The sequence below is a fragment of the Botrytis fragariae genome (assembly GCF_013461495.1).
Source record: "Botrytis fragariae strain BVB16 chromosome Unknown tig00000050, whole genome shotgun sequence".
In the NCBI taxonomy this organism is placed as follows: Eukaryota; Fungi; Ascomycota; class Leotiomycetes; order Helotiales; family Sclerotiniaceae; genus Botrytis; species Botrytis fragariae.
Window position 1 is genome coordinate 1,915,549 of NW_023500992.1, and position 19,718 is coordinate 1,935,266.

The 19,718-nt window shown below is 43.7% G+C and overlaps 6 protein-coding genes across 6 annotated transcripts; 4 read left to right on the forward strand and 2 right to left on the reverse strand.

Moving 5' to 3' along the window:
• Positions 1-448: 448 nt before the first annotated feature.
• On the forward strand, positions 449-2,469 carry Bfra_004592 (putative lsm14a protein; the record flags this gene model as incomplete). The annotated part of the gene is made up of 4 exons (XM_037334993.1): positions 449-465; positions 540-575; positions 626-866; positions 1,090-2,469. The coding sequence occupies 4 exons, from the start codon at positions 449-451 to the stop codon at positions 2,467-2,469; spliced, it is 1,674 nt and encodes a 557-aa protein (XP_037193527.1).
• An 818-nt stretch (positions 2,470-3,287) lies between these two features.
• Positions 3,288-5,177, reverse strand: Bfra_004593 (uncharacterized protein; the record flags this gene model as incomplete). The annotated part of the gene is made up of 1 exon (XM_037334994.1): positions 3,288-5,177. The coding sequence occupies one exon, from the start codon at positions 5,175-5,177 to the stop codon at positions 3,288-3,290; it is 1,890 nt and encodes a 629-aa protein (XP_037193528.1).
• A 540-nt stretch (positions 5,178-5,717) lies between these two features.
• Positions 5,718-6,731, forward strand: Bfra_004594 (putative aldehyde reductase 1 protein; the record flags this gene model as incomplete). The annotated part of the gene is made up of 2 exons (XM_037334995.1): positions 5,718-5,967; positions 6,064-6,731. 2 exons carry the CDS (start codon positions 5,718-5,720, stop codon positions 6,729-6,731), a joined length of 918 nt encoding a protein of 305 aa, XP_037193529.1.
• A 935-nt stretch (positions 6,732-7,666) lies between these two features.
• Positions 7,667-8,368, forward strand: Bfra_004595 (putative ribonuclease h protein; the record flags this gene model as incomplete). The annotated part of the gene is made up of 1 exon (XM_037334996.1): positions 7,667-8,368. One exon carries the CDS (start codon positions 7,667-7,669, stop codon positions 8,366-8,368), a length of 702 nt encoding a protein of 233 aa, XP_037193530.1.
• Positions 8,369-12,321: 3,953 nt separating this feature from the next.
• Bfra_004596 (putative dna double-strand break repair and vj recombination xrcc4 protein) lies at positions 12,322-13,608 on the reverse strand (the record flags this gene model as incomplete). Its single annotated transcript, XM_037334997.1, has 3 exons — positions 12,322-13,071; positions 13,135-13,337; positions 13,455-13,608. The coding sequence occupies 3 exons, from the start codon at positions 13,606-13,608 to the stop codon at positions 12,322-12,324; spliced, it is 1,107 nt and encodes a 368-aa protein (XP_037193531.1).
• A 1,388-nt stretch (positions 13,609-14,996) lies between these two features.
• Bfra_004597 (putative cytokinesis regulator protein) lies at positions 14,997-18,058 on the forward strand (the record flags this gene model as incomplete). Its single annotated transcript, XM_037334998.1, has 2 exons — positions 14,997-17,400; positions 17,454-18,058. The coding sequence occupies 2 exons, from the start codon at positions 14,997-14,999 to the stop codon at positions 18,056-18,058; spliced, it is 3,009 nt and encodes a 1,002-aa protein (XP_037193532.1).
• Positions 18,059-19,718: the final 1,660 nt, after the last annotated feature.

Consider the following 19,718-nt stretch of genomic DNA (forward strand, 5'->3'; position numbering starts at 1 on the left):
GTGGGGTCACGTAGGTGGTTGTAATAAGGCTGAGATAATCCCAGATGGTGGGTTGAGATGCTCTATAGGTTCATTTGACTAACCGTAGTAAATTACCAGATAGCCAAATGGCATGCCGTAATTGATAGATCAAGCCAATCATATTACATAATCCCGTCGATAGCTGGAGCTTTGGGACGGACTCTATACCGAAACAGGAACAAACTTCAAGCGAGCGCTTCCTTGCCGCACCGCACCTTAGCTTTAAGCTTTTCGCCAGAATAACACTCATGCCCTCCACAAAAGTAACACCCAACATTAAACAACTCTCCCTCCAACACACTTCAACATCATACATCTCAATTGCCCGATATCCAAGAAACTCATTCTTTCTTTTGATTTTACTCGTTTTTTCTTTACTCTACAGCTAGCTATCAGCTGTGAGCTGATCGCAATTTAGCAAGGCATCATGTCTGAATTCATAGGGTGAGTTCCAAGGCTGAAACTGGAGGATCCTCTTCAACACTCTACATCGCATACTGACAAATGCGCGTTCATAGATCGAGGATATCCTTGGTATCGAAGAGCGATATTAGGTATTTACGTTGATTAAGTCATATTTGACCAGGTATTAACGCGAGTTAAGATACGTCGGTACACTTCATGAGATCAACTCGGAAAACGCAACGGTGGCCTTGGAAAATGTCAAGTCTCACGGAACAGAAGGACGAAAGGAAAACCCCGACGAGGAGATTGCAGCTTCGGATAACATTTACGAGTACATTGTCTTCCGTGGTGGTGATGTAAAGGATCTGCGTATCGAGGAAGCACCTGCGCCCAGAGAAAGCATCCCCCCACAGGTGCCCAATGATCCTGCGATTCTCGGAGTAAGTGAACTATCCTTCATAACCAGCGTACCAAATTATTCTTGGTGGTACCTATCGACTTCCTTTTAGTGATGAAATATTTCGGATGTTAAATCATATTGTCTCCGAGAGCGCAAAACCGTGTGGAGATTTTCCGTTGCCTTCCTTCTGATTTAGACTCCCAAATCATATATTCTTTGTTTGATTTTCACAGCATTCTTGCTAACAAGATCACTTATCATAGAGCGGAACTCGTCCAGCTCCTACAGCCGCGCCAGGACCCCCTACTCCTCAAAATCAAAATCCGCGAGGACCTCCACCCCAAGGACAAAATGCTCCCCCACAACAAGGACCACCTCCAGGCATGGCACCTTTTGGACAATATCCACCTCCTGGATTTTACCCTCCTCCGCCTGCAGGATGGGGTAGAGGAGCTCCTCCTGGTCCAGGGTTTCCAGGAATGTCGCCATTTGGTGGCCCGCCTGGCTGGTATCCCCCACCTGGACATGGATTCCCTCAACACCCTGGCCAATTTCCCCCTCCTCCAGGCTACGGTTTCCCACCACCAGGTCAACACTTCCAGCAGCAAAATCAGCAACAAAAGCCATCGCCAATTGGACCTGGTGCGAACAAACAACAAACTCCTACTTCCGCAAACCCAACAGACAAACTAGCAGATGTTCAAGCTCCTGGTGCTGGAAACAATGCTGGACCAGCTCCCAATCAAGCGACACCACCTCCTTCCAAGACTTCACCCACCGAAGTAGATGCAAAAACTACGAAACAATCTCAGCCTACAGCTCCTCCCGCTGCTCGAGCTACCCCAAGTGGCCCCAGAAGCGGCGGTCGTGTTCAACCAGCAATTCCATTAGCTAGTCCTGCAGTAACCAAAGCTCCATTACAAAACACCACTACCTCTGCAGTTCCAAAACAGAATGACACTTCTGCAAGTTTGAGAGATGCCACACAAGCTGCGACTGCCGCTGTTGCTGCTGCAATGGCTAAACTCCCTCCAGTTGGAGGTCAACAAACCAATGGAAGCGCAGTTGACAATCTAACCAGAAAGGTTAACGAAATGCGAACAACCGAACCTGTTCGCGCTCCCAGACAACCAGGCACTAATGGATTTGCCGCAAGAGGACGAGGCCGTGGTGGTCGGGCGCCTGGTCCAGCTAAAGTCGATGTCCCCACAGCCGACTTCGATTTCGAATCTGCTAATGCAAAATTCAATAAACAAGACCTAGTCAAGGAGGCTATTGCTGGATCTCCCCTTGGGGAGCAGCCTCCTGCGCCTGAGGCTGAGGTTGAGGAAACCGCACCCAAGGCATATAACAAAGCCACATCATTTTTCGACAACATTTCGAGCGAGGCAAAGGACCGCACAGAAGCAGCCGGAAACAGAGCTGGTGGACATCAATGGCGAGGTGAAGAACAAAAGAAGAACGTTGAAACTTTTGGCCAAGGAAGTGTTGATAATGGCGGCTATCGTGGAGGATACCGCGGTCGTGGTCGCGGCCGTGGTGGATACAGGGGAAGAGGTGGTTATGCTGGTAACGGACAGCCTACACGTGGCCGTGGTACGGGATATCGAGGTCGTGGTGATTCCCAGGCCTTGGCACAATAAACCATACCAAATCATGAATTGAAATTTGCTGGATCAGGATAAGTTTCTTTGCTGTGTATCAAAAACTTTGCGACGAATTTTTTAATTTCAGATCAAAACAGCAATGGGGAGGAGCTTTTTCCTTTAAACGTGTTTACAGTCGTTTTCTTTTGCATTTTTTTTTCTCGCGTGTATTACCACGAAGAGTCTCGTGAGCGAGATTGAGACATAACTGGACCTTCATTGGCTTCGGTGGCGCGTGAAGCAGGTCACTGGTGAACGAAGGGAGTGAGGGTTTTTCTTATTCACAAAGACAAAAGAGTCTCTTTTGATATCACAAACTATACTATGGGAGTTGGGTGTCAATGATGAGACGAAATAAAGGCTAGCCGAAAAGGCTGATTTTGCTCGAATGAAGATTGACATTCATCTTCAATGAGGATTTTTGAAACTTCTTCAGTAGGGGAGGATAAGTCATGTAAATCAGACGAGCATGATTGAACGAGTGAGAAAATGGGGATATGAGTTTGATGGTCAACAAAAAGGTGGGGAACTAGATACTGCAGTTTACATCTTTTGGAAATACGAGAAATAACTATCAAACGAATACTGTGATGCACATCTTATGCTTTGGACAAGACTGACTCCCTTGCACTTGGACTTTCATTGATATATCTGAAGAGAAGGTTTGTTCATGTTTAATGCAGTTTAGACATCTATATGTATTATGTGATGTAATATATTCTGATATCCAATTCTAAAATTACCCATGATACACATGATACCTATATTTATAACCCCCATCATCTCGCCTGATCTAGAGCAACTAACCACTCCACTCACGAAGAACAACTACATTGCATGGCTCTATCCCCCCTTGGCACATCCCCACACCATCTTTCCTCTTCCTCTTTATCCCCATCCCAACTTTCCTTGAATGGATCACTCACCATCTTCATGACTCTATTCAATACCTCTCTCTCACCTCCCTTATCTACCCTCTTGATAATTTCATCCAAAACCCATCCCTTGGGTATGAATTTTGGATTCACTTTCTTCATTGCTATCATGCGATTCTCGTCATCACCATCTGGTCCCCAATCTTCGTAGATTCTTCCTTGCCATTTCTCGAGCCAGTCGCCCAGACGAGTAGTTGCTGATTCCATGGTGTTGTTAAGACCTGTTACGCCTTCGTGATGGAAAAAGGTGGTAGAGATTTCTTGCCGCGAGGCACTGGTTTCGAGGGAGGCAATGGGGATGGAGGAGAGTTTACGGAAGAATTGGTTGAAGTCTAGTTCTAGGCTTTCCATTGTGTCGAGTAGTTCGCTGTATAAGGTTTCGAAGTCCGTTTCTTTGAATACCTTGAGTCCGAGACGGGAAGTCATGAGACGTTTGTATTCTACGAGAAAGGTGGCCTTGTATTCTTCGCCAACGCGGGTTATGAGAGCTTCTGCGCGGGAGACTATCTCGTCGGCGGCTTCTTGACGAACACCTTTCTCGATAAACTCTTCGGAATCGACACCAGCACCGGCGCCTATTAGTTCACCGAGAGATTCACCTAGACGGACGAGATTCCACCAGATTATGGTGGGCTGGTTGCGGTAGGAGTAGCGTAGCATATGGTCATCGTGGTTGGGAGTATAACTAGGGTCGAAGTTGTCTAGGAAAGCAAAGGGTCCAAAGTCAATGGACAAACCAAAGATGGATGTATTGTCCGTATTAAGTACACCATTTGTAAATGCATATGCTTGCCACGCTGCAACTGTCTTTGCATTGCGTAGTACAATTTCGCGATATAGACGAGTGAAGCGGTTTTCTTCAAGACCAGCCGGACCTTCGATTGTGTCCTTCGATACTCCTCTTTCAATATTTTCTGTTTTGCCATCATCTGCAGAGTTTCTTCCTGGTAATGATTCCCATCCTTCGAATACATTTTCCGCGATATATGTGCAAAGCTCTCTTATTAAAGCTCTGTCCCCACGCGCTCGTAGTATATCGAATGTTCCAATACGTAACCATGATTGGGCGAATCTTGCCACAATGGCCCCAGGTTCAAGTGTTTCCCTCCTGACTTTCGAAAACGGTAAGAGAGTTAAAGATAAAGCTCGAGTGGTAGGGATTTTCAATCCGTTCAGAGCCTCAGAGACAATAAACTCCCTTATACTTGATCTCAACACGGCTTTCCCATCTGCAAATCTCGAGTATGGCGTTATTCCTGCGCCCTTCAATTGTAATTCGTATCGAATATTACTACTCGGATTTGTCGTCTCGAATAAAGAGATTGCTCGCCCATCGCCCAATTGACCTGCCCAAGAACCAAATTGCCACCCACCGTAACATTGCGCCCATGGATATCCTCCCTCTAAATTTTCTTCATCCCATCCTAAGATTTTATTGCCCGCAACTGTTTGTTTGAATTCCTCCGTGGATTCTTCTCCCTCTTCAATTCCCAAATCTTTCATCGCAGTAGGACTTACAGCGAGAAGTTCTGGGTTTATCGAATGTTCGGGTCGAACCCAAGTAAATAATGCGCCCTTTACCTGCCGAGGTCCAATTTCATCGCGGGCAGTTTTGTGTGATGCAGCAGGTGTTGGAAATTGAGGATCGGGAGGCAGTGATGAAGTAAATGTCCATGATTTAGGAAGGTCTGCGAGGGATCTTCCGGCAAAGGAAGAGGCCTTCGAGGTACTGCTTTGAGAAATATGAGATGCCATCTGAGCTACACGCATGCGGGGTACCGGAGGTCTTGAGAAGAAATGCAAGAGCATCAACTATTTCGATGATACTAAGTATTATATTAAACTTGAGAAAACCATCAGTGTATTAGGTAAATGCCTAGGTACTTTTGGTTTGTGTCTAAGAATGAGGGGCAAGAGAGGCAAATGTCGTGCTCAGGCTTTGATTGGGGTGTTAAGAATTCCTGTGGACCAAGTATTTCTAAGAGCTACCCCTGCACGTGCCCTAGTTCTGTATGGTTGGTGGTATGGTTGGTGGTATGGTGGGTGGTATGGTGGGTGGTATGGTGGGTGGCAGGGTGGGGTTGGTGGAGTTCATGAACTTTAAAATCGTCATGGAACGGGAAGGAGTCTACCTCCCTCCTTCCCCGTCCCTCAAGTATTGATAAACATCTCTATAGCAGCTACATTTTACCTCTTTCTTCATTGTCCTTTCCTATGAATACATTGATCAATTCTGCTTTCAGATTTTCCACTCGTCCTCTCATAAAACGTTCTTATAATCTCTTTTTCTCTGCAATTACTGCTCGTCACATGATGAATTCTGAAACCTCAGCATATCAAAGTTCTTTTGGAGCCGGAGGCAATTCAGGTGATTCTCCAAAGCAAATGAGCCAATTGCAAAATCTCAAGTTAAATGATGGGACTGAAATTCCAATGCTTGGGTACGGTCTCGGAACTGCTCATTACAAATCCAATTCGGATGGCCAGGTCGATAGTAAGATTGTGAAAACGGCTGTTATGGCGATCAATGCTGGCTATTATCATTTAGATGGAGCTCAAGGTATTTCTCGTCACCTAATGCATTCAAATCATCGTCATTTTTAACACTTACTTTCATTGTATGGGAACGAAACCGAGATGGGTATGGCAATCAAAGAATCCGGTGTTCCTCGAGAGAAATTCTTCATAACCACCAAAATCACCGGTACTCAAGTAGTTGACACGCAAGCTACATTTGAAGAATCTTTGAAGAAGCTCCAACTCGATTATGTCGATCTCTACTTGATTCACGCTCCATACTTCGCCAAAACCCCTCAAGATTTACAGAAGAAATGGGCAGAAATGGAAGCAATTCATGCATCCGGGAAAGCGAAATCCATTGGAGTGTCTAACTTTCTACAAAAGGATATAGAAACTATTTTGGAGACGGCGAAGATTATTCCTTCCATCAATCAGATCGAATATCACCCTTATCTTCAACATGGATCTCTGATTCCTTTCCTTCGCGAAAAGGATATAGCAATAGCAGCCTACTCTCCCTTAACCGCTGCCGTCAAAGCTTCTCCCGGACCTTTGGACGATACCTATTCTGCTCTGGCTAAGAAGTATGGAGTCACACCCGGTGAAATTGCATTGAGATGGGTTATCGATCAGGGAATCGTGGCATTGACTACTAGTGGAAATGAGGACCGATTGAAGGGATATCAGAAGATTAAACAGTTTAAAATGACACCGAAGGAGGTCGAGGAGATTGCTAAGATCGGTAGCGAGAAACATTATAGAGGCTTTTGGAATCATAAGTTTGCGCCGGATGATAGGTCATAGATAGATTCATCGATGGAAATTTTGAGGAAGATTTGGCAATCACATTTGACCGGTAAACTTGTTTGCGAGATTCAATTTTTTCGGGTGCTTTTGCTGGCACCCTCACGCCTTAGCATACTGGGTCGTGAAAAATACTATTTACGACCTCACTCAATTGGGTTACAGCCCGCATCGAGCAAGTAGTATATGTGACACATGCTAGGAGGGCCTAGGTAAAATGGCCAGAGCACAGTAATGAAAGTACCAGACTTGGTTGAACACTTTTGCAATGGGTGATCATAAACTGTTAGGCTAAAACGTAGACACAGCAAAGACAGAAATACCAGCACATGAAAGAAAGTTCTCTAATAGTCGGCTCTTCAATCGGCTGACTAGTTTCTATCGGGGAAAACAAGTATCCCTATACCTTATACCTTAGTCTTGGCGAGAAACGTATTGCAATCACTCTAGATCAAGGCATCTATTTCTATTCAGTAACACTCAATCTAGCAATATAATGGTGTTAGTATTATGAAATTGACTTTAAATCCGATCGATTTTGCAGGCAGGGGACACTTCCTTTCCCCCCCTTGAAGAGCCGACAATTAACCTTATACCTTCGGGATTTTTTATTAATCGAGACCGTTCAGGTGTTAAGATGCGATGTGTTTTCGAGGATTGGCGGGCCTGTAGCTTGTGATATCTTGGGTTTCTTGGGGAGTCCTGGATCTCTGTTGGATTGCTATTGTATGTTGAATTTGTAGTGTTGTTAAGAGAGTGTGTCGGATTTCCTGTCTTTGTGTGGATGTGGACTCAGGTTTGTTTGCTTAGTCATTCACGATAGCAGCAAATTTCCTCAATTCTATCACAACATGAGAGATCACTAACATCCACCCACTATCTTCCATCAATACCACCTCCGGAAAAGTGGTTAATCCTCTCATGCCAGATTCACGATGTTGGAAAAGTACCTATTACGCGAGGCTAGGCGGGATAAAGAAAGATCTTCGGAGGATCAGCAGATATTCTCGCGCAAATTTGATCTCCATCAATACTTTTCACCGGCTAGTAGAAACACTAAGAGATTTATCTATCATGATACATCTACTGGAATTTCTCATGTTCATGATGCCAATGAGATGGCCGGGGACAAAAAGAGTTTAGTGGTTGCCGTTGACGGAGCGTGTCCTCAAGACGGGGGTGAATCGGAAAGCAAATCATCTTATGGAATATTCTTCGGGGAGGATTCAAGTTTCAATACGCACGACACGATAGAGGTATCTAATGGGGAACAGCAGACCAAAGACTGCGCGCAGCTGGTGGCTGTTGATCGTGCCCTGGATCTCATAAAGAACAGCTCAGTCCTTGAAAACTGGCGGTCCAATGGCGAGCGTGAAGGATCATTCACAACTATTATCATGACGGACTCGAAATATATTTACGACACTTTCACCACGTCTGTTTGGTCATGGCGGAAGAATGGTTTTGAGGGTTCCAAAGGTGAACAAGTGGTTAATGGTGAGTTGATAGACAGGATTGATAATGCTATTTTGGATCTTGCGGAGGACAAAGTTTTGGTTCGATTTTGGAGTGTTCCGAGAGAGGATAATACAGAAGCGCAGAAATTGGCAAACCGTGCTTTGCAAGATGACAGATAGTTTTGGAAGCGGTGCTGAGAAGTCTGATTCTTCGTTCGGATTTGTTATGTCGACTGCTTACAGTCGCGAGAGCGTTTTGGCGCCGAAAGAACAATCGTCGAGTGATCTGGGCATTTTCATTTGGAAGACTAAAGTTAAGAATCTCTGATTGGCCTCGTTCAATCCGTGGTAATGGCTGGGCAGGCTAGCAGAGAATGTTTCGATTATTTCCTACTTCCAGACTATTGAAATGAATTTTTCGTAGTATGAAGGTTTGTCGCATGGCCCTGAATCATGTCGTCTGGAGAAATTCAAATTTGATATCGACTATGTCAATGCCTTTTGGAAATGGAAATCGATAGAGTCTTCTCGTGCTGGCCTTTGATGTTGTCACGCAAGAGATTTCACAACAGAAAATGCAAATTACTCGAGAAGAATGATAGTCCAACCTATCAATGAAGACATAGTCACCTCGCTTTTCAATATCATGGAGAGTTTGAAAAGCGATTCGGTGAGCGAATCTTTATGGGTTGACTTGGATACATGTATATAACGGGCGTAGTTAGGGCTCGACCGTCTACCATTGAAAACTAGTCAAAAAAGGAGTCTATTTCAGACTACCATTATAGAATATTACAAGCATGTAGTTGTGGACAGTTCTAGAAAGAACTATACTTTCAAAACTGCGCATTCAGCTCGTTACAATGATTTCGCGGGCTGTAAAATGACAGCAAGACTATCAATCACAAGTTTGACTTCGAGGAGGTTTATGAAGCGCTGCGTTTTGCATTCAAATCTATATCTTGGTCTCAGGGATATCAATTATACTTTCAAAATGGGCTACTGGCTCAGAGCAAACATTTAACCGCATCGAAAAATATAAATTTTTTACCTTCCATATCATGCAAAGACTGCTCAACCTCTTTCCTCACTTGCTCTTCCTCACCCAAGATTGAGTTTTTTCTTGATCCCCTATCAACCTTTGCACATTAATGTTGCCCTGGGAATAATACTTCCCTCTAACAACAATCATTTAATGGCTCATCTGTTCTCTTTTAGTCGTCCCTGCACCCTATATATGCTGAAATGTCAGCTATTTGGATTTACCCACCAGCCAAGACATATAATAGATACACATCGTTATTAGAAACTCAACTTCCTATCATATCGATCAATAGAACCCTCGTTATGAGCAAGCTATTCTCTCGAAAACTTATTCCTCTTCTCTTGGCTACGTACAAGCAGCTCCAGAGAGCACTTTGGAATCACGAGGAATCTACATATCATAGCCAAGACTGCTCTTTTGGGAAGATCTGTGAATTGTTAACCATGAATTGTTAACCATGAAAACTTGAAATGAAATAAAGAACTGATCACCGCGAATGAGATTTCAGGGCATGGATTCTGATATTTTAGCACAGTATCTTCTTCCGCCTCTTCCACCCTATTTTTACAATAGTATATATCCAACAAAATTGGATTGAAACTATCTTCCCTAGGCTCTTCACCCGCTTTAAAATATGCCCAACGCAATGTTTCTAACCCATCCACGATTGCAATATTCATAACTTCAACAAATTTGTATCCTTCCTAAGTCTATCTACACAATACTTCATGGAATTTCCCATGGCTTTCGGGATGAGGATAACCAAGCACTTCCTATCGCAGAACTTCGCACACAGTCAATTTCACAATCCTCACAGATCCAATCCTGATAGTAAGAGGACTTTTTAGCTCGAAATCCTGAATCTCTGCTTTCAAATTGATTTTCTCTCCAGGCTTGGAAATAATCACTCGCGCCGAAGTGACACATCGGCACTGTGAGAAACCTATTGTAGTCAACTTTCTTTATAATCCTCCATGACAAAATCTTCCTGGAGTCATAATGCATGTATGCATTTGATTGCTTCCGGCTTCAACTTATTCCCAGTGGAAAGTAGAAAGGAACTGTATCAAATTGGCTCACGAAAGGCTCACGATAGGCTGGTTATCTCAGACAGTTTCGTTTCTCTCGTTATAAACACTTTTTCAACTTGTTGAAATCATCTCAATATTCCACTGAATTCAGAGTCCTGCGAGTAGATAGCCGTGGAATGTCTGCGATTGGAAGAATGATAGGTATACGCATATTATAGACATCTTCTATTTTCTGGTCCCCTGACTCAAATACCTGACATCACATCTCTGTGAGAAAATCGAAATTATATTCTAGTGTCCCTTCTGTTTGGATATACCACGTATCCCCATGGTTCTACAAAAGTGCACTAACTAGCTATACTACAACTCAGAGTCAGATACGAAGACACTTGATGAACGATACCAAATATATACTCGGTTTCCAGTTGTATTAGCGGATAATTCCCATTCCCCAATACTACCTATACATAGTACCTATATAATCTCCAACCTCCCCTAACCCCCCCTCATTTTCTCTTCTTCTACAGGAAGCACTCTACAGGAAGCACTTTACAATTATATTACACCTCCTCCCCCTCCTCTTAACTCATCAAAATGAAAATCTTCATTCATCCATACATCCCTACACAAAGACAATCAAAAACAATAGCAAAGCGCCAAAAAGGAAAAAAACATACAACAGTAGGGATTCGCTGGTGGTCACCCACCCAACTACTAATCCACCGATCTGAGGCTTGTGTATGGCAGAGCGGACGGGATGCCCAATTCTCCTCAGTCTATGGTCGTATGTGGATGAAAGAACAAGTTTAACTGTTATATAGCTAATGTACATATGCTCTTTGCATGTTTCTTTGCAGGCCGAAGGGGAGAGTCTTTTTTGTCTTAAGACATTTGACTTAGTCTCTTGTTGGGTTTTGATTTCACGAGCGTAGACAAAGAGTACGTATGTAATCTGTTACTGATGGGGTGAAAGTGTAAGGTAGAGTATGTAGCAGCAGTCATAGTGGTGGAGGTCTCGGCAGTGTAATACTATTCTCGAGCATGTCCTAACATGGAAGAGTATATCAAACGGACCATCTTAATGAATGAGCGATTTGGATGCTCACTGCGAAGATTTGGTACCCCGGATTGTACCAATGAAAAATTCCAAGGTATATCATGCGATGAGTAGATATACTGGAAGATATACTGGAAGATAGAATCTGAGAGAGTGTATCCCCCAAAAATCGAAATCAAGCTAGTCAGCACACACAAATTATCACATTCGATGAGATATTAATAGTAATCAGATGTGAAAATTTAAATTGTCTTCGTGTGATTGATAGTGCGGTCAAGATTCCATGACCATGAAGAAACCCCATCACTTGACGGAGGCTGGATTGAAATGATATATTTGATGCAAGATAGCATTACCACGGAAACAAAAGAAGGCTGGAAAATTTATTTATTTACCACCTTCATATTTTTTGGCGGCCCCCAAAACTTCCAGCCACATCTCCGCACACACCATATACTGACCACCACCAACTCTCGCCAGCCTTTCTTTCAATCATTGTTCACACAATACCCATTCCTCAGAAGAGTTCCAGGTCCCTTATATATCCCCGCCACACGATGGGACATAACCATCACCCGGTAACGCCCCTCTTCGCAGCATGTAGAAATGTCGGTGTGATATCCACACTCTCGTGGTGCATAGAGTGCATACATATCTCACCCCACCTGTGCATGCGGCATGCACAATTTCCCCCACCGTTATATCGTCAACTCTGTAAATCCCACTGAGATGGTGGTTGTCAGGGATACGCACGAGTCACTGTGGAGCTTTAGCTTTGGGATTGCCGAGTTGGTGCAAGTGGATGAAGTGAGAGAATGGGAATTGAGAATTGGAATCGTGATTATGATTTGCATATCGTTTGCGCTTGGGAAGAGTCATATTATTTGCGAGGTCCAATCACGTTTATATATTGTGTAATGTCGATGAGACAGTTTGGGACATTCATTGGTTTGACCCATTATTCATTGAAGGATAATTCTTATTGGAATGAGAATGTCTATTATAGTTCATCGTCCGAGCCCGATTCGGTCTCAGATCCATCATCTGCAGGTACCGGAACTGGCTTTTTGGCAAATGGTAGTTCCCTTTTAGCTGGTAGCTCGGCGATTTTTGTTGCCTCTGTTGATTTAGGCGCTATTTGCGTTTCCTCACCCGGATCATCTTGAACGGTATTCTTTCCCTTGCGACGCTGAGCTTTTGACTGTGGAGCGTCTGCCTCATCTTCAGTCTCTTCATCCGAGCGATCGGGAGTTTGTATTTCTTGTTGGTCGGATTCATCGGCGGTATCATCCTCCTGTTGCTTTTTGTCAATATCCATTTTTTCAAAAGCATCATCTGAATCTGAGCTTTCAGTCTGCGCTTCCTTCCCGGCTTTACGCTTCCCAGTTCTCGATGCGCCGACGGTTCTGAGCTTCCCAGATCTTGTAGCTCGCACTGTATCGACTTTTTCTGGATCAACTTTGGCGCTTGCTAATAAGGTTTGTTGGTCCCTTATTTTGAGCTTCTTCTCATTCTGCAAGAGGCTAAACTTCTCCAACAGCTGAACCTCATAGTCGGATTTTGTTTTGTTTACTTCCCTGAAAGTTTCATTGAGTCCATCCAACATTTTCTGCTGCTCCCTGTACTTAGTATGTAATGCTTCCAACTCATCATTTGCCGAATCCGCCGATTTTGTTGCTAGAGCGCTCCATTCAAAAAGGCCAATTTCTTCTTCTTCGGTTTCATCCAGTTTGATTGCGCCGAGACGTTGCTGATGTATAATTAGTATGTAATATGATAAGATTGCCAACGTAATGACTGGGAGGATACGTACTTTGATCCCTTCAATAACTTTTTGGATCACGAGGGTCACGGCTTTCTTCTCCACTTTAGCATGAATCTCAACTCCTCTGGTCACATTCTCATTCCCTTTCTTCGGCGGCTCATGAAGCAGAATGGATGACAAAATCAGAATCCATTCTTCGTCGCTACATGGAGAATTCTTTGACTTGAGTGAAGATAATTTGCTGTGCTTTACTAGAATGAAAATGAATGTTAATTTGAGGTCCCGCAATTAACGCATGAATGTGAAAATCAGGGTTGAAAATCAGGGACCTCCAGCGCGGGACGATCCAAACAAAGGTCGGAGCTTACCTGAGACCACAAATACGAGTTCGCCATCCGTCCCAACTAACTTAAGATCTAAAGGTCGTGACCCAGCAGATTCGACGTGAAGAAGAAAAACTTCATCTTGATTCGTAGCGCTCGATGCAATGCGAAGAACCGCTGGAAGTTGCTTCGCCGCCATAGTATGGGTGGTTACGGCTGTATTCCTGGTGCTGATCGAATTCGGTTTAATAAGGTTGGTTGGTGATGAGGGTGATGAGATTAATGATGAAACAAGAAACCCGAATCAAAGGATTAATAAGGGAAAGGATGATATGAATCTGTATTAGATGTTCCAAGAGAGGAATTAAATACAAACCACTGTAATGATGATATAATCAATTTATTTACTACTTGCTACGATACCTAGATATCAATGGTAGATCTGCTGGTAGATCAGGCAACGATGAGGACCTTATTTCCCATTGCTCACTTCACTCCCATTCTGCCTAATGACAGATATCAGACTTCACTTTAATTCAGCTCAGCACGAGGACTGAGGAAAAAAAGAGTCAGTAGTTCTTGTTGGTTATATTTACATGGTATGATCCATAGCTATAGTACGGGTACGGACGGGTGCACTCTGATGAAGTACGATACCATACGGTCCATACTATACCATTTCACCCATACCATACCATACCATATCATCCATACCAGCCATACCAGCCATACCAGCCATACCAGCCATACTATAGATCCAATAATAAATCCAACAAAAATAAAAGAATCAATTTAATTTCAATAAATCAATCAAATAAAGCAAATAGCACCAATAGAGGCAAGAGAAACATACGCGTCGCGATTAATATTCATTTTTTTCGTTTAACACACCCAATCATCCCTTCTTATTCGCATCAAATCCTCGTGGCTGGTCAATTCCCATGATTCTTTCCTCAAATTAGCCAGCCACAGAGCTTCAATCATTCGACTCATCCACTCAATCCCCCGTGAACACTGAATACAGCGGAGAACTAAATTTTCAACCCACTTCAACATTCAATACCCACCCGCCAGGAGTGTCAAGAGACTCATTACCTTTCGAATTTCCAACAACAATTCTTTGCTACCTGCCCTCAAAAGGGCGCTGGAGGTTTGGATACCAGCAAAGGTGGAAGAAAACATCAACATCAAGACCACACGATACTGATACTCATTTCAATTGAAGCCAGCGAACTCAAAATAACAGATTCCAAGCACCGAGCACACCGAGCACCACAAATTCGAAACCAGGGAATCACCATTGCGACCACGAATGCACTGATTCACTCATACATTCATTCGCTATTCAATCAACACGAAACAAAACAAAGCAAATTACACTTGCAGTTCCTCCTTCACGACAACGTCAACAAAAAAATATTCCGATCTGCAAGTTTTTTACGACATGAATTCACGATAGTTACATACCCGCGATTAAGCTGATTGAAAAACTTCAACTCATCTTAAAGCTCATAATTGAGAAGTAGTACACGGTCGCAATATTTTATCAGACTCTCGATCTTTTGCGACACACAATCGGGGCTCAAAATGAATCAATTGGTATTGAAGCCGCGGGCACCCGTGGAAGACGATGTGGAAAACTGGGATGATGATGACCTTGACATTGGGGGCGATGATTTTACATTTCGAAGTGCTTCAGTAGCAACAACTGCAACTATTGCGTCGACACGCAGAGAATCGGTTTCTTCACGTTTATCGATAAGATCGGACTACAACGAGGAACGACAAGTACATTTACCAGAAGACGATGAACGAGCCATGAACGATGCGATCGCTACAGCTAAAAGAGCCGGTATACCTTTACCGGAAAACGTACCTTCCTCGGCTTTGCTAGGAGGAAGTATAAAGAGACTTGGTGGGAGAAAATTAAGGAAGGTGATTTCAGATGATTGGGATGATGGGGATATCGAAGTACCAATCGGAGAAGCCCTAAAGATCAAACAACAAGATGGGTCTCAATTCCCAGAAACACTACGTCAAGTGAGCGGTTCTGGATCTTTAAGTCCGCAGAAGACATTGATGGCTGCTCCGATATTCCATGTTAGCCCAAGACCTGAATTGAAAACGAAGGCGGCATCATCGAACATGCTTGATCGTTACAGAGATGAGGAGGACGATGACTTCTTTGGAGATGGCGAAGCAACCATAAAAGTTACAAAGAAACGGAACCCACAGTCTATGGCACCCTCCGTCACATCACCGACGCCAGAGAAATGTAAGGAAACCGAAGAAGATTTCGAACAAGATTTACAACTCCCTTCAGATGGCGCTTTGAAGCTCACTACTCGTAAAGATATCCCGAAGACCCCTCAGAGTATCCAGGACGATTTTGACGATTGGGGCGAAGGCAGTTTAGGTACTCGATTTGGTGGAACAAAAAGAGATGGTCGATCCAATCGGAACTCGGATTCCTTTGCGATGAGCCCCAGTATTGCCAGTTCCATGACTGCTGAGAGTGAAGATGAAGGTCTTGAAGGTTTAGTCTTACCGAGTGGCCCTCTCAATTTCGAGGATATTCTCAAGAGGCGTCAACTAAATGATTGGCCCGAACGTCCAGTAGAGGTAAAGCAACCAAGAAAAAGTTTGGGTGGAAAGGATGACTTCTTGACTGGGCTTGAGATTGGCGATGGGGATGTCTTCGATTCGAAGAAGCTCACATTAAATCGTAACGTAAAGGTTATCCCTACTAAACAACAAAGCCCAACTCGACCCAAGCCATCGGTCTCATTAACTTTCACAAACAAACCTGCGCCTCCTTCCACCTCCCGACTCCCTAGGCCACATGGACATGAACGTATTCCATCATCCCTCGAACCAGTTTCGGAGAGTGGTGGGCCAATACCAAGTCGAAATCGTAGGTCGCAATCTAGGTTGGGACATTCAGTCCATTCTTCAATCAATAGTATTGGATTGTCTAACGCGCCATCTTCTAATCATCCCATACCTCCATCAACTCCTCGGCGTCGTGAACTTGGCGCGAAGTTATCCACATCAACTCTGCGCAATGAGCCTACAACGACCAGTTCCCAACTACTAAAGCTCAAGCGGTCAATGCCAACCATGAAGACTTATCAGCCTTCGCCAGCTAAGCCAATGCCTACACGATATGAGAGACCTCAGTCTCGAACGGAAACCAATAATAGGCCACTCTCAATGTCTCGGTCCAAGGAACCTGTCGAAAAAGATCGATCCGGAGCTGAGTCTAGCATGTCCTTTGTTAGAAAAAATCATGTTCCGTTCTTGCCTGCTGGTGGTGCTTCAAGTTCTCAATCACATCATGTCACTGCAAAAACATCCCGGCATTTTCGTCGTAACGACTCTGAGTCCTCAACCAATAGCGCCGATTTTCGTCCACCATCGAGAACGCTTTCAAGGCAAACATTTCGATCACCCAGTCCGCGGAGATCTCTTCGGGGCGCCGATATGCTTGCTCGTGAAGCCACTATGAAGCGACAAATCACAAAACCTGTTCGACGAAGACATTTTGGTGATGGCTGTGAACTTGATGCTTTTGATGATCTACCTACCTCACGAGATGCAGAGCAAAAGTTCGTCAAAGAGCCAATTGGCCGTGGTCCGCCTAGACAACTTTCACTTCGCAACAGAGCTCATCAACACATTATGCCCATCCGAAACTCATCACCTGTACCTCTAACACCATTGACACCAGCGAAGAGCAGGAGTGAGTTACCGCGCTTTGCGCGCGATACTGCCGCCAGCCGCATGGCTCGGGAAGCAACATCATCTCATCGCACTGTCTCTGGGTCTGGAGCTCCTCTTGCTGCCCTTACAAATCAATGGAGGGCGAAGGTTTCAGCAACAACTGGACTCAGTCCGGTTCATGCACAAGGTTCAGTTCGATCAAAAAAGAATAAGGTGCCCCAAAAGCCACAACTTATTAAGCCCATGGGAAATGTAAACAATCCCAGATGTACGTATCCCCTCCGTATCACTTTTTAACCTACCTCTAATCTTTCTTTGTAGCTGTAAAAGGAATGCAATACGATCCTATTAATTACCGATGGGAAGGCAACGAAATTGAAGTATCGGCTTTTGATATGCCAGCTTCAGCAACCCCGACAGTTTCAATACCTGTACAGACACCAAGAGCGACAGCACCACAAATCTACCGGGAAAAAGAATGCTCGACACCTCGTCCTGCGCTCATCACCAATATAAACTCTGCCCAGAATGTCCAAGTCGTTGGCGGAATGGTCTTTGACCCGCAACGTATGTGTTGGCTTAAAATGCCAGGGGACAACAAAAGAGCAAAAAGCGAATCTGGTGATACCATGGATGGATTTGATGCGCTCGAAGATGAGGACGATGTCTTCAAGGATGTTCCTGATCTTGAGGAGGGGCCCTCTAAGGAGTCTGATGAAGTTAATGGTATGAAAGGCGAAGGTGCCAGTGGTCTTAGTGATTGGCTTGTCGGTGAAGAATTTGATGTCGGTCCAGAATTCGTTAGGCGACAGAGAGAGGAGGAAGAGCGCTGGAGGAGAAAGTGTGAGAAATGGATCGGCGCCGCACGCAACACTGAAGGAAACTCCTGGAGATGGAGTATTCGAGACGTAGTAAATGAATTATGATCAGGTATACCAGGAAGGGATTAGGCATGAAGGCATGCTTTTTATATTCTTTGGGATAGTCCATTATCGGATGGTAAAGATAGAAATTTTGATGAGGTGGATAGGTCGGATCTTGGTTTGTACTATGAGATGATGGTTGGGGATTGTTTTTTATTACACTATTTGCATAATGCTTCCGTTGTTATTTTTTTTTGGAATTTTTGGACGACACAACATCAGGCGTACATTTGGGAAAAAGAATCTCGTTGGTTTTGGCAGGAAGGCTTTGTTTTTTATTTATGTGGACGGATCGGAATGCCATACCCAATACCCACACGATGAGACATGAAAAGGATTCATGATGAAAGAAACGAACAAAAGCTTAATAGAGCTACGAAGGTTATGACTGTTATGATCGGGTTTATACTTGACTACTGTATTTTCTTGTATTCTACTCCTATCATTTACGGTTTATTTTATTTTAGGGGTTTTTCTTCCTAGGGTTTTCCTTCTATTTCAGTATGGATTCGTTGAAATGAAGAATAATTATATGGCATGGATATCGTCATGGATATTATTATTGGGTTGAAGAATTTTAGGGGAGGGCATTTATATATCATGAATTGAATTACAAAGGAGTTTTTTATTTTATTTTAGCATTTGGTTTTGAATCTGCTTTTTGATTCAGTGCAGTGTGTGGTTTGTTTGCTCGCGTAATGATGTATGTGGAAATGATTGGTATATGGGTACATAGATGGTGATTCGCTAAGAAGTGGTGTTGATGGGTTCGCTTGGATGTGATACATCCCCTTTGTTCGAGAAGGGGGGAGAAGGGATGATTTGAATATTGGATGGGTTGAGCTCTTGATGTTTTGAGTTTTGCGCGTTCCCAGGAGTGGAGGTTTGGTGCACTGTAGAGATTTTGTCGGCGCTACAAATCTTGGGGACATTTAATGGAAGGAAGATATTTCGAGGAGGTGGAGCATATAGGAAAGCTGGAGAGGGGAGAAGGCGAAATAACTTTCACTATGCGTCGGTGGGTGGATTTTTGTGTCGGCGTGTGAATGAGAGCGGGAGTATTGCGAAGAATGATATGAGGTACCTCAATAATGATCAATCAAAGTTTGAGTCAAAGTTGACTATGAGTACGATTGGATATCAAGTCTGAAGATAAGTATATTTGACTTGGGGAATGACTCGGAAGTAATTTTGTGTAAAGCGTTGTTCGAGGAAATATCTGATATTATGATTCGAACTCTCGAATTTCATCTCGGTATGATGTGTTATTTGAGTAAAGATACACTGGGGGATTTGTTTATACTATTTTGCGAGCTATGATAGGGGTAAATGTGACTGGATTTCTAATGTAGAGTGTTTTTTTAATTGATTATCACTCGAAAATTGGATTGTGACTCCAGAATCACCTCGACGAGAAGACCTCTTTCCGAAGGAATTGTGACTGAAATGGTGAGTGTTAAGACTTTCTTGCGAAATGCGTCTGGATGATGAGTCGAATGTCGAGTTATGAGTCTGTTTGGGGTATTATTCGAGGACAAGTCACTGGTAAAAGGATTTGAGAATCAATGGGATAATCATTCCGAGGTATCTTGGAGTTTCTTTAGTGTACTCAAATAGAGGGGGATCTCCTCTCGAAGTGGAAGTTTAGAAACCAAGCAAAGTC